Genomic DNA, 14,766 nt, shown 5'->3' with positions numbered 1-14,766 from the left:
TTTTATTACCTTGTCCGCACATGCTTCATACTAACATATTAACACGTTACTGGTTTTATTGTTTTATTATCCCATTAATAAAACTATAAGACCTCTTTTATGTTTAAGTACCACATTTATTTCTGTTACATAAACCCACAAAGCTCTTAACAAGACAGGCCTTTCAGGAGCTAATTGCTCTTTACGTGCAGTGATAAGATTGGGATTCACATCCCCAAGCTTCTGGTCTGGGATTCAGCTCCTATTGTAGGCATTTAAAGCTTCTCTGTGCAGTCAAGTGCCTGTCAGTGATTTGGCATTTCTTTCACACATTTGTTGTCTGTATCCATCAGATTGTAAAAGGTTCCTAAACTTCAATGGACTTTGTTCACATGTCAGATTTTTCATACATGTCATGGCCATGTGTGTATGTCTGAGCACTAACCCTTGCCCACACCTCACTGCTGGATGGCTCTCATGTGCCAAATTCTCGCCCTTGTCATCTGTCAGGCTCATATGTTCAGCCATCTCTGGACCATGACTATCTCACACTGGCATGTTTAAATCAAAGCACTGGAAGTGGGAACAAGGTTTCATCCTTGACAATAAAGTGCTAATCTCTGACGCACAACTGTCCTTCTGAACCCTTGCCATCAGAAGAAAAATAGGAGTAGAGGACCTCAGAGGACTTTCACATTACCTCCATCATCTCATAAATGTTAGAAATTAAATAAGATTCCTACTCACTTGCTGCTGCCAGCACCTGGCTACTGACTAGCTTCTATGAGTTGAGGCCCTCTTTGGCAAATTTACAGATAATCTTTGGTAAATTTACAGATGTTTCTTAAAGGATGCCAAACATTCACCAACTTCTTCATGAATCCAGATCACCGAATGCCTGCAACTGTTCAGCTGGCAGTCTCGGGTTCAGATTTCCCACAGCAATGTCAACATGAAGCAGTGGCCTGGTGCCACAAATATGCCTGATAAACATCTCTCTTAGGCTGTTCTTGACTGCTCTTTTGACACTGAGATCAAAATATAAAACACCCTTGTCCTTTTCTTTTGTGGTTCATTTTTTACTGAAAATTAAGGCTACCATCTCAGCCACTGATTCCTCAGACTCTTAGAGCACCTCCAGGTTGGCCGAGGAGTCCTGCAGCTAGGGATGCCGCCAGGCCTTCCAGACAAGGGCAACTCTTGGTGTCTTAATTAGCAGTGTTGCTCCCTTCTCTGCTTTTGCACTTTGCAGTGCTGAAGAGAAACAACACCCACCTTCCTTACAGCCTTCTACTTTCTCTACAGTGTTTAGTACCTAGAAAGAGAGATCTCTTGAAAAAATGTCTCATGCCTTAGGTTACAAACCTAATCTTCAGCCAGCTTGGACTCCTGAAGCTGGTCAGAGACACCTAACATCCCCTACATCCAGATGCCTGCAGAGCAAGCTGTCTTCTGGAAAGCAATCAGCTGAATTTGGTTGACAGTATCCTAAAAGTTATCAGCCACATTTCCAAAAAAAATAAATAGTAATATCTACAGGAACAGCAGCTTTGATTATATATAATAGTGTGTCTCTGTCATAAGCATAAATATGGGCCTTTCATGAGAAATTTTAGGAAAGAATGGAATTATAGCACAAACTGATGATGAAATGAGGTGTCTCTACAGGCAGCCCAGGGAAATGGGGAACACTTCAGATCTATGAGCAATTATATTAAAATAATGATATGTGTTTAAATGTTTCTCTTTTGTTTATTAAATGTTATTCGTTGTGTATGCCAATAATAACAAGTTATCTTGTTTACAATAAAAAAAGAAAAAAATTTAAAAAAGAAAAATAGAAAAGCAAAAAAATCTATTGTAAAGCAACAAGCAAAAAATGCAGGAGAGATTCACTTTTTTGATATGACTGCCTCTGTGGTGTGTTTTTTTAGAATTATTATAGAAAGGATTGGGTTACTTATTAGATGAATAGCTTTGTAAACAGTGATTTTGTAAACCTATCCATTTATCTTTTGAATAATTACTATGTTTGTAATTATGCAGCAGGATTAATAAAATAAAAATTGGAGGGAAAAACAAGATACATCACAAAGATAAAACAACAAAAACCATATTTATAGTCCCTTTTAAGGAGGGGTTTCTGCCTACAGATTTAATCTTTAATTAAATTTATGTATTTTATTTATAGTTCATTTTATTATTTTTTCCAGAACATGCTGACACAGCAGTGGTTTTGCTAACAGAATCTATGGTATTGCTATAATAAATATTATGGCAAAAATCCCCTCTGGACTATTTCCCTAAGCGTTAGCATTTTGAGAGTGCATTAGGGTTTGGCCACCATGAATTCATGCATTGTATATTTGATTGTAAAATCATCATTGTTAAAATATATGACCTTAATAGGTCCTGAAATGGCACAGAAAATCCAAAGGCAGAGCTAACAAACAGAGAGAACTATAAGTATTTTGGCACAGAACAGAGCTGCAGCCAGCTGCTCACCAAACTTGTATTGTCCAGTGACTGAAATGATGTTTCTAAGGTTTTCTTGGGGTTAGTTAATTCCCTAGTTTGATTGCTAAAGCTATCTCAGATTTGTCTCCGGTAATTCAGCCATTATTATGTCTTTTCTACCATCAGCAATGAAGCTGCTTAAGTGAAGCAACGTTCAAGGTTGAGATAGGTACAGAAAGAGGGTATGTTAACAAGAAAAAAAAAAAAAACAACAATGTTAACTTTCCTTTGTCTCTTAAAGGCCACTTGCCGAGAAAGAAAGTCCCCCTTGATGCTGAACGATAGTCTGGGCTGAGATTCATACGGACCTTTAATGCTGTGTGACTGCCTCATTTACCAAATGCACATAAACGAAAGCAGGTAGGCTAAGTAACATCCTCAGACTCCATCTAACTATTTTCTGCTGTAAGGAGCTTCCCTGTAAGGTCCCAGACAACTGTTGTAACTGGATAGGACAAGGAGGGTGGCAGAAGAGGATACCTGAGCAGGAGAAAGATCGGATTTATCTTGTGTGTATGTGGGATCCTCCTTACAGAACAAATGTTTTGCAGAAAAATAAATGTAGGAGATGAAGACTAATGGCTGGAAAAAAAAGGACTAATGTTTCATAGAGTGATACTGAGAACAGAAAGGAATTTGGGTGAAGGAAAGTGAAGATTGCATGTTTTTTAGAGTTTATTGAAGCAGAATAGAGGTAAGAGGCAATGTCTCAGACTGAAAGGAGTCCGTGGAACTTATTACTCAACTTCCCCTCTTCCTCTCCCAAAAATACAATTATCAAAAGATAATTTTGGAACAGAGTCCAAAATGAATTGGTAAGCAGTGAAATTGTATAGGTCTCTATGTAAATTTTTGTACATAGGGAAGGAAGAGAGACAGTCATATTTTGTCTTGATAGGATCAAGGCTGTAAAATCAAGAGTTTTAATGAGTACGTTTTGACTACATTCAAAATACTGACATACTTCTCAGACTGCACAGCTGAAATGCAGGTTTCCTTCTTCCAGGTGGTAGCAAAAAGGAAAACTGCTTTGGATAAGTGATTTTTAAAATTATATATATATATATATATATTAAACCAAAAAGAATTCTTTCTATGGCACTAACCTTCTTTTGTCTTCAAAAAAAGTTTCTTGAGTGCCCCTTCAACTCTCTTTAGCCTGGGCATCAAGAGTGTGGTAGAAAAATAATTTAATTTACCACAACTGACCTAGAGTACTAAAACTTGTATCATATCCCTGCACTTAGGGCAAGCAACTGTGAATTTTCTTTAACAGCAATAGAGAGAAAGAGGGGGAAAACACAGCAAGTGAACAAGCACTTTCTTATCAACATGTGTTTCAGGTGACATGAAATCTGTACAACTGGAATTTAAGGAAGTCAAAGAAAAGGTGATGGATGGTTTAGATATGGCTGATCTTGATGTGAGAAGGGTAGATTGAATGGTTTCATGAAGACACGCCCAGGTGTATTTTGTGCAGGTCCACAAAATTATGGTGAAATATAACCACTCATATGTGTGGAAATTCTGACACGGTGGCACTTGATAGGGGGGCTTGTTTTGGTTGTTTGCTTTTATTGTCTGCTTGTAGTTCTCAGCACTGAACATATAAAGTTAGCAAGAGTTTCAGCTGTGTTCTACGATATAGCTCTGAAAACAACAGATAGGAAAAAAGAAAAAAGTACTTTTCTTAAACCTGAAAAATACTGGGAAGATGTGAAGCAAGCAGTAGGTGGTGGTGCAGTAGAGATAGAGATCTGTCTACAGATATTTTCTCCCCTGTAATTTCTGAATTTAAGAGATTTCGCAGGCTGTATCTTGGAAGAAAATGTAAGTGCACTGTCAAGACAGGGAGAGAATCTGAACAGATTAAAAAAGATGTCAAAGCACAAGTGGGAAAAAAGGTCAAGATTTCATTCTTAATGATATTTTTTTCCACAGGGGAGACACCCTGGGGTGCGTCAGGGATGATCTGTATGAACAGACATGGCATGTCTAAAGAGACCCTTCATTTTAAGCATGCACTCAAAACCAAACTCCTCTCATTAAGTGACTGAACAAAAGGCCATGTTCAGAGGTGGGCTGGATGTAGGTGTTGGGAGCACTAGGAGATAATTGTGTGACCAGCTCTGTACTGCCACCTAATTCATCTACCATTTACCTGCAAGTACAGGTAACGCCAGGCTCCTTCCAGCAAAGCCCTGGTGTCACCTGCTAAGATCTGCATGAGCCACTGCGCGTGAAGTCACATCACAGAGAACAGAAATCCCTCGAGAGGAACAGAACAGGTCCCCACTGCAGAACATTTGATAGGCTAAACTGCATAGCTTAGAGGAATAAAACCATGCTTTTCTCTTACCCCTCAAAGAAGCTGTCTGGTTAGTCCTCATCATGAAGCAGCTATTCAAGGGCCAGGTAAAGCAAGCTCTTAACGAGTGTCCTCCACTGGCTGCTGGGGACCTGGGCAGTCAGAAAATATGGCATTTTAAGAAAAATAATGCTTTGAGAAAGACAGAGATGGCAAGATTCATTTTTTTTTTTTTTTTCAGTGAGAAAATAGAGCTGTTAGCAGCTTTTACCTTGCCTTAACTCACTGCAACCTTCCATGTGTTCTGGTCAAAGTTCATGGAAATTGATACATTTCTGGATTTTTTTTTTTTTTTTATGGATTGGCATTTTTTTGATGGGAAAAATACAACTAATTTTCTCAGCTCTTGTGGGGTATACTTTGTTTATTTTTTCATATAGTGGAGATTTTATTATGTGTTTTATTGTTATTTAGAAACAATAGCAAAACTTTAAGTGTTTTCCATTGAGACATTCTTTTTAAATCCAAGCTACCGCAGACTGGTTCTCTGAAACATTGTACTTGTTCCTTTTTGCCATATTTAGGTTTCAGAAGCAGGCAGCTCAACTCTACCTCTTGCTGATGGCAAGTATTGTCTGCAGGCTTTGCTTTCCTGCTATGCACAGTGACCGATACTGAACCTTTACCCCAATGGTAACTTGACAGACAGCAGTGGAGAAAAAGATTGGTACACTTAAATAAAACATTTGAAAAGAAATATACCCAACTCTGGATATTTAAGAAGGGGAGGAGACAGCAAAACATTCCAGATTTATGAGGGGCCACTACGGGTATCGTGTGGTTTTGCATGAGCAGTTATATAATTTAGTGACTCTCGTGATACTCTGCGTTAGATTTGCAATTGAGAGAGAGGAAACTGCAATCAACTGTATTAAATGCAACTATATTTTTATCAGGGGTTTCTGATGACAATATTACTCCAACAGCTTGTGTGTTTCATCAGAACCCAGAGGTAAAAAATATAGCACTCTTTGGGTGTATTTTATTATTTCACGATAATTGGATAGCATGACACCTAATGAAAATTTACATTAGGCAGACACCCAGTGTAAATTTCACTTTTTTCAGTCCTTTTCATCCTCTCTTGGCTGGCTTAGTGTACTTGTACTGATGTTTTGGAAAATATGATTTTTGATGAATTCTTAGGTATTAAAATATCTAGGGAGTTTTGAAGTATTTCCAGCAGGAAAATAATTAATTGATATAATTTTCAGTTCTATAATTATTAAACTATAATTATTAAAAATAATTAAAAAAGAAAAGTTTTCTTTGAGTCTACAAACAGAGATGTACTTGCTTAAATTTATACATGCCAGTAGCCTCACTGGAAACCTTCCTAAACCCAAGTACGTGTGTAAGCATTTGCAGAATAAGCTCTCAGTTTGGTTATATTTGACTCATCTTAAATTTGCAAAAATAGGTTCCTGAGCTTTTTCTGAAATTTTAAAAGTCTCTTTGAGTACTAGATGAAATTTCAGGGTTCTCATTTCGGCCGAATAAAGCTTGGCTGTACTTAATGAGACCAGTGTTTTGTTTTCAAAATAATCACTGTAATGGAAAGTGTTAGGGAATTTTAATGGGATGTGCTTTCTAATAAACAGCAGTAACACTTTGTGATTTTATAGAGCCTTTCATTGTAGGTTCTGAAAGTGCCTCATGAATGTTTTAGTCTCACACCACTCTAATCAGAATGGTATTGTTGTGCTTGTTTTACAGACAGGAGACTAAAATTGAGAGATTATGTGAGCTGTGAAAATGAAAATCATGAATAGAGTCTACAGTGATAATGGTTATTCACAGACATTCACACACACTCTCTCTTCTCCCATACTTTTAGCCACATTTCTTTAGATGTACTTTTATGACTGTCAACTAATAGCTGTCATGAAGATAACTATACCTTTGACTTGGCAAACTATTCCTGGTTAGAAAATCTTTACTTATAATCTCGCTTTCTCATTATTTTAAAAAGGACTTAGTAAACGTGCCAAAGCCAACTCTACTCTTAAATGCTTTTTGATTCAGGCCCTATTTAAGTACTGGAGATGAAATCTGATAGACAAACGGGTAGATTTTTTTTTGTTTGGATAGAGACCAGCAAAATCCGTGTTCACCTGGGCACTGACACTTGCCAGACTGATTAATGCAAATGCATGCAAAATGCTTTTTTGAATATTCACTTTCTGTAATACAGTAATAAAAACAGAGTTCAGATCGCTTGTCTTTGTTTAAGAGAAAAGCCATTCCTATTGTCTTAAATTGATGTGTTTTATGTTGAAATGCTTATAAATTCTACCTGAATACTTTCATGTCTATTTTCTGACTCTGAAACTGTTGCAAGCCAAAAGCTGAATAGAGAGTTCTGAACAGTGCATATATTTTCCTATTTCACACAAACGTTTCATTACAGTATGAGATTTTATGGAGAAAATGATCTATTCATGTACAAACTTGGTTTTCATTCAAAATAGAATGACCTTGCTTGAGTAAAATAGCATATAATTACACAGAGAATAGATATTGTTTACTTCACAATGATCCTATTCTGAACTTCCACACTGATGAAAGAATAAACAAAAACATCAGAAAATTGGAAAGAAAATGCATTCACAGTGTGTTTTTTTTTTTTCTTCCAGTGGAGACTTCAATTAAACAAAGTCTTATAATAATCTTTGGTATGCTTGACCAGTGTTAAAATTAACAGATGGTTATTGTACCAAAAGGGAGTATTTTAAGCAAATAATTCCACTTAAAAATATTTTAAAACCCACATTTTTCAGTTTATACTGTTGGAGGTTATAGTGGCATGTTTGATTAATGAGCTGTTTTATTGGTGATGCAAATAATATGTAATGTCATAAGACCCATATGTTGTAGATTAGAGAGGTATTAAACTTACCTTGGCACAAAGTGGAATATCTAAAATATCCCTCTGGTAAAATATATCATTCTAGAGGAACAAGATATGTTGGCATTGCTTGTATTTACATTTTGACAAATTACACATCATGTTTACTTAGCTTTAGTATCCAATCAAAAACTATTCTTCCTCATACTTTTGCTTTCTCTTTATTTTTCAGGTTCCTCGTGCAAATTCTGTTTGTGGTGGTCAGCAACTGTATCTGATAGCAGACTGCATGTTACCTGACAGTTATAAACAGAGACATGAAGGAAGACAACAGTGTCAACAATCCTGTTATTTATTGCCTTTTATCTGGAATGGTGCAAACAACAACAGAATTAGGAAGGCATGTGCATGCAGGCCTCACCATGTGAAGGATCCTCAGCAAAACTCCAAACCACACAGAGAAAATTCACTTGGCTCCATGTTGCATAGGAAACCTGAATCACAGGTCAGTGTCTGTTTAAAGATTCCCTGAGATTCTGGGACCTTTGGAAAAAGTTTAGTTGGGAAATGATGGCCTGACTTATGAATTTAGCTGGAAACTGCATATAAAAACCTCAACTAAACCCAGAACCATATGAAACTCCGTGATTTAAGTTGAATTTTACTCTGAGGTTTTGAATTCTGTTGACACTGGATAGTAGACTGTAACTCAGAAGGAGCTTTGTGTGCACTATGGTGCAATGAAACTGCCAGGTTTCATGTTTTTCTCTCCAGGTCTCTCCAGATATGGAGCAAAATCTGGCTCTCAGAAGTTTATGTGTATTTGTTGCAGGGTCAGAAATGTCTGCTTCTTCTGGTGATAAAATTGTGATTGAGAACATCTCAGAGGAACACAGCTATCTCCTTTGCAAATTTAATCTTTTTCTGTCAGTAAAGAAAGACTGATCCTTCTTCTTTTGTGTTCCCATGAATTTCTGTTGGCTTTGATAAATTGGGAAAAACTTCCCAAGTGATTGTGACCATCCCAGATGGGATGTCTTCACAGGGACCTTCAACTAAAAATGTAAAATACACCACCACGCGGAAATGTGCTTTTTGTCTGCCAGCCCATTTCTAACATACTTGATCAGACCTATGTTAAAACACCCATCTATCTTTCCTTACTCAGAGCAAAATGTGAACAGATGTGATTTCCTACAGAATGATCAGCAAAAGTTACCTCTGAATGAAGAGGAAATAGACTTAAAATCTCTAATATACCTTATCAGCATTTTTTACACTTGCTTTGTTCTCTGTTACTGTGATCACGAAAAAGAAGCACACTTCAAAAGCTGACAGTTTTGATCCAGTACATACAGTGGTCTTTACTTGCCCCTGAAGACAACTGTACCAAAATTTAGTCTGTGGATTCAGATAAAAATGAGCCCTTTTATAAGGACTGGAGTCACAGCTGATACCATAGAGAAATAAATCATCTCTGCTTTGCCATCTTGGTCAGCAGCATCCCAAGGAGAGAATCCTTTCAGGGTCAGCACATAAAACCATTGCTCTTGTTTCTCTCAGATTCCCTCTGAGGCGCTATACCAGTAGCTTCTCTTCTTGAGATGCAGTGGCAAAAGTTGTCCTGCATTCTAGCTCCACCAGGCAAAGCCACTGTTGAGTGGTATAACCTTAGGCTGAATTCACTTCCTTGAAATTCACTTCTTCCAGGAGTACTGGTTCCACTTCTCTCTTTACAGTACACACTCATCTGGAAATGATCATCTGGCCCCAGTCTTGCAAACACTTATGCATGTTTTGCACTGTACTACAGTAGATTACTTCACAGAAATCAATGGGTTTGTTTGAAAGATTAAGAATGTGTGTAAGTGTTGACAGGATTTGGACCCTAGTCACCACAGGAGGTTTTTAAAATACCAAGGTGGTGGAGGGGGTTATGCAGAGAGAAAGAGTTTTATTAGCTTCTTAGCCATGTTTTCATGCAAATGCACATACATAAATAAATAATAATAAAAAACAAATATACTGAAAATGTGTTTTATGGTAAGTAGACCTTTCTCCCTTGGATGCCTCTCAGCATTTTCCTGAAAGATCAAGCCATCCATTAAATAGAGTATTTGTTTTCTAATCATGGTAACATTGTTAGTTTTTTTTTTTTTTTAAAAAAAAGAAGAAAACCCAACAACAACAACAAAAAAGCTCCTCGTAACTAATGTAACCTCCACACATTGGAGAATGATCATGTCCAAAGAATAGACATTGACAGATTTGAAATAATTATGTAAATTTACCTAGGGTCCTATTTAAATGCATATTTTTCAGACTTACAATCAAAAGAAAGAAAACACCCTTAACCAATCCTTAGTGATTGCTGAGGAAGCTATACCTACATGCCTGCATTAAACTTAGCACAATATGCTATAAAAACCTCATTAAATATCTAAGATGTCTTTGTATCAGCATTAAATGTGCTTCTACACACATTCTGTAAATTACATGCTTATAAATTACTCATTTATAATAGCTGCAGGCTGACAGCAAGTGTTCGGTTTTTTTTTTTTTTTATACTTGTCTTTTTTTGATGTGGTTTTGCTTATGTGAACAGCTCTTGATCCTGAACTGCCTGTTGATGGGAGGCAAAAAAAGATAAGTATGGCTGGTACACCCCCTTTTTCATGCTTAACGATACAATAATCAAATATGCCTCAAAATGGGAATTTATAGCAGCAGACATGATCATCTCTCTCCCTAGTACATTTCTGCAGGAGTTAACATTGAATGGTTATTGATGGGTCAATAAAGCAACATTCAAAAATGCTGTTACAATAGCTCAGAGGGCCAAAAGACATTATATTGCTTGCTTATTCTCTATGAGGAATCATAACATGGATCTAGTTATTTAGAAACGTTAACATCAGGGTTCCCTGACAACAAAATGGACTAACAAACTTGACATATATCTTACTTGAATTTAACTAGTCAAATATATATTTTCCCATACAGGAAGAAGGGGTGGCAGTGTAGATCTCAGAGAGCATGAAAGTTTATGGTTTAATATTTTTGCTACTTTTATTTAGCAACACGGTAGTCAAATAGAAACTGTGGGGTTTACAGTGCTGATTCCTCACATCTCATTGTATATACTGCCTCATCTGATGTTCATATCTTTGGAGCTCAGCTTGACTCTGTGTACCTGACACCACCACAAAACTGAGAGTCTTAATAATAAAAAAGATCCAATAGCTAACATCAGACTGCTAGGTTCAAAATTGAAAACAAAGATGTAAGGAATAGGGTAATAGGCATATTAATCTTTCCCGTATTAAAAAGATGTCTTCCTGGGTGCTTCACCCTTTACCCAGGTCCTCTCATCTACCTGTAAAAGAATACGTCCATCTGCCAGAGAACCCCGTCTAGTTGCTCTAGTCCTTTGAAACTATGATAGAGACACCATGATACCATCGTACTTTGGGAGTACCTGCCATTGCCACCTCTTCATCATTCCATCTCTCTTTTTATTTAATTGTATTATATGCTAGCTTTTGTAATAAAGCTGGTAATGAGGCTGAAGGAATCCATTTTGCTTGTTCTGTCTGTAAGCTGTCAGGAACTGCCTCTGACACATCTCAGCTCTTCCAATGCAACTATACTGCTGAGGCTATAGGTCCAGTCACTGAAATCATCAAAGAACTGTGACTGCTAGGGACAAAGGGAAGAATTTTCGAAAGGAGAAACTTCTAAACTTTGGTTCGCCACCATATCAATCCAGATTGATCTGCTGCTTCTGCTCACTCTGGCATTTGAATGCAAATGTGATATTTATTTTTCATCAGCGAAGGGTGAAGGGGCAACTCTCCTGCTGGTTCAGTATACATCACAGGCAATTACAACAATCTTAGCACTGGCACAGAAATATATATGTGTAGAATTCAAGACAGAATGCATTGGTGTGTGCATGTGTATACACACAAAGATGCGTAGTCTTCAGAAGATACTTGTAAAGATCATACATAAAGCTGAAGTTCTGGTAACTGAATGGTCTGGTAGTCTGATAGTCTGAGGTAATGAGTGACTGCTACTCACTTCAGTGGGTGCTAAATTAAACTCATGATGCCACATAGCACATGTAATGGGCTGCAATTCAAAAGAATCCGATGTAAGATTGTAAAACCAGATATATTCTGGAGAGAGAGATGATCATGTCTGCTGCTATAAATTTCCAGGTGGAGGTGTATCTGATTATTGTAGCATTAAACATGAAAAGGAGGGGGAGTGTATCAGATTTTTTTTTTCTTTTTTTTGCCTTCCTTCAACAGGCAATTCAGGATCATCTGCTGCTCTATAACAAATAAAAGAAGGTATTATTTCACAGAGCACTCATCCCATGTGTCATGGCCTATTTATATAATATGATGGAAAGCTTGGTTGGAAGATTAGAAGAACTTGATTAGAAGAACTTTTACACTTAAAGTCCAGAAGAACCCATTATGTCCAGCTAACTGTAACTCCTGGATAACATAGGCAGTAGAATGCCATTCTTTAACACTTGTGTTGGGAACACAAGTTGTGGATGACCTTGATTTAAGTATCCATGTCATAGAGAATCTACCACGTGCCTTAGTCTTATTCCAGTGCTTTGTTAGTTTTGTTGAATGCTCAATTTGTAACAGTAATTTTCCAGATTGCTCATCTTTCTAATCAGAAACTATCATGTGATAGTAAAGATGATAGTAAAGATCACATAGACAATAATGAAGTGTTCAGTAATGAAGTTTTGTAGTGGTTTGAGCTTCTTAAGTCTTTAATTGTGAGGGATGATCCCCTCTGAACTATTTACAGAATTTTCCTAAATAGGAGGAGGCATAGAAAGAGAAAAGAAAGTCTGTATGACACCACATACAAGAGAGAAAAAACAAAGTGAGAAAAGCTCAAGGAGAGAGGGTAGGTGAAGGAAGATGGAATGAATGATGGAAATCTGAGGAGCTTGTATGTGAGGTAGAACAGTGCATTCTTCAAGGACCAAGTCCACCCACCTGTGCATATGAAGGAGGCAGGGAAATCCTTTCAGTTATTTTCTGCGGGTATTTTGTCTGTTTTTATTAAAGATGTTGCAACTCTGTTTCTAGCACCTGAGAATTTATAATCCGTAAATACTATAATCCTAGCAGGAGGCATTTCTTAGAATGACCTTTTGTCCTCACAAATACTATGGGAAAGCATAAATAAAATTCATATTTGAACCTTTTGACTTGGAAACTAGCTTTAAAAAGTTACTTCTATTCACTTGAAAAAATAGAAACATGAAGTGTGACCTATCTCTCATCAGAATTCTTGTGCTGCCTTTTCAATAAGTGAATACACAAAGTGTTCAAAAAGTAAAGATGCAACCAACCAACAAAAGCTCCAAGTTAGCAAAATTGTTTCCAACAGATCAAAAAGTAACCTGCAGTTAGAGTTAGAAATTGCTGGAAATAATGACTTGTTCATTTGACCCTAGTGTCTGTAAATAACGAACTGCAATTTTTGGAAACATGCCCCAATATACATTGGGCCATTTGTGTAAAACCTGAGATGACTTATCTAGTGCTATATTTATCTGAGTTATTCCCCATTTGGGGTCATGTATCTTTAAGCAATGTTTTTTGGACTTTATAAGTACCATATACACAGAGGTTTCTTGAAAGAGCAAGATGGTATTCAGATCCAGGACTGCCCCAGTCAGACCTTTACAGTTTGATGTTTGCACTGTAAAATCCAGATGCTATGGTTTTATAACAGAATTTATATTGGACATTTGCTGCAATGGACTCTCACACCCTCCACTCCCTCTTTTATGTTTATATTGAGAATGACTCTATTTTTGCTTTAAATGTGTCCAGCTATACAGCCTTTAGTTATTGTCTCAATTCTCTCTTTATTGCTGCATTCAATCATTCCTTCTCACAAACATCCCCTCTTTTGAAATCTAATTTTGAATTACTTCTCTTTTCCTCAGTTGTTGGCATTCATTTTCTTGCACAATTTAGTTAATTCTTTCCTAGTCAGTATTCTTATATCTTAATATTTGATGTTTTTTCCCCTCTGTTGGTACGCGATTGTGGAGGGAAAGAGGGCAATGTATTATTTTTTAAGTTGCCTTCTATAAAAGAAATGGATTTTTGTAGCTCCTCCAGTGGGGCTTTTTTGTGTTTCTCAGGTCACTGATGAAGAGAGAGGAGAAAAGTGATTGAAAAACACATTCAGAAGCTGTCTACTCTTTCTAAGAACTGCAGCAACATTACAGAGAGAGTAAGTGATATTCTTGGATGAACAATTTGATCAGAGAATAACAGTAATGTTTTTCACATTGACTCCTGTTCTTTAATTTTATTACATGGGATTAAAAAAAAAGATTTTTGGAAGCAAACCGAGACAATACAAATATGAATGTTTTCATCCTTGTGTCATATTATACTAAAAACAAACCACATGTTTTCTCCAAGAATCAGAATCAAGCATGGACATTTTTTCTTCTGAGTATGGAGATACTTTTGTCACACAGCCCCTCCCATTCTGCTATTAGCTATATTCACTGTAGTCTATGATTAATGAGGCCTTGTGATACCCATTTTAACAAGGAAACAGGCCTGAGTAGGCTGTGAGGCTGTATGTCAGTGAAGGTGAGAACTTGGGAATCTTTGTTCATGGCTTCCTCTAAATATTGACAGCATCTTCCTGACTAGAGCTTGATTTAGGAGGCTTTTTTTTTTTTTCCCACAAAGGTGGCTCAAATGATTAATGTAAGATGGAAATGAATTGCTGAACCTTTACAGTAAGAAATCTAAGATTTTGATTTTTCTTGCCTTATTCCCTGGTTTAGGATTAATATTTTAACCATTTGAATAACTTTGTTGCTTTTTATCAAAAGAATGATTCATTCATTTTGAGATGGATCTGGTGAGTGCATTTCAAAAAAAAAAAACTGGTAAAAATTAAATAGTATAATGATGATTTACTATGACTGTGCTAAAATACATAGGATTGTCTTTTGTTTGTTTGTTTTTAATGGAAAAAA

General features: G+C 36.7%; 1 protein-coding gene across 17 annotated transcripts in view; it reads left to right on the top strand.

Moving 5' to 3' along the window:
- The window catches only part of LOC310900994 (uncharacterized protein), a 382,517-nt gene that overhangs the window by 36,827 nt on the left and 330,924 nt on the right, over positions 1-14,766 (top strand). For 15 of the 17 annotated variants that reach the window (XR_014585508.1, XR_014585509.1, XR_014585511.1 and 12 more), the window contains 2 exons: positions 2,738-2,856; positions 7,945-8,217. Coding sequence is in view for 8 of the 17 variants with exons in the window: in XM_083839819.1 (XP_083695945.1) it covers positions 8,002-8,217 (216 nt within the window). In the remaining 9 variants the exon portion in view is untranslated. Of the gene's footprint in view, positions 1-2,737; positions 2,857-7,944; positions 8,218-13,908; positions 14,001-14,766 lie in introns of all 17 variants that reach the window. The other 2 variants (XR_014585510.1, XR_014585512.1) reach the window with 2 other exon arrangements.

The sequence above is a fragment of the Anser anser genome, assembly GCF_964211835.1.
Source record: "Anser anser genome assembly, chromosome: 5".
Taxonomy (NCBI): domain Eukaryota; kingdom Metazoa; phylum Chordata; class Aves; order Anseriformes; family Anatidae; genus Anser; species Anser anser.
Note: the sequence above shows the minus strand (reverse complement) of the source record. Positions and strands in the feature narration are given on the sequence as shown.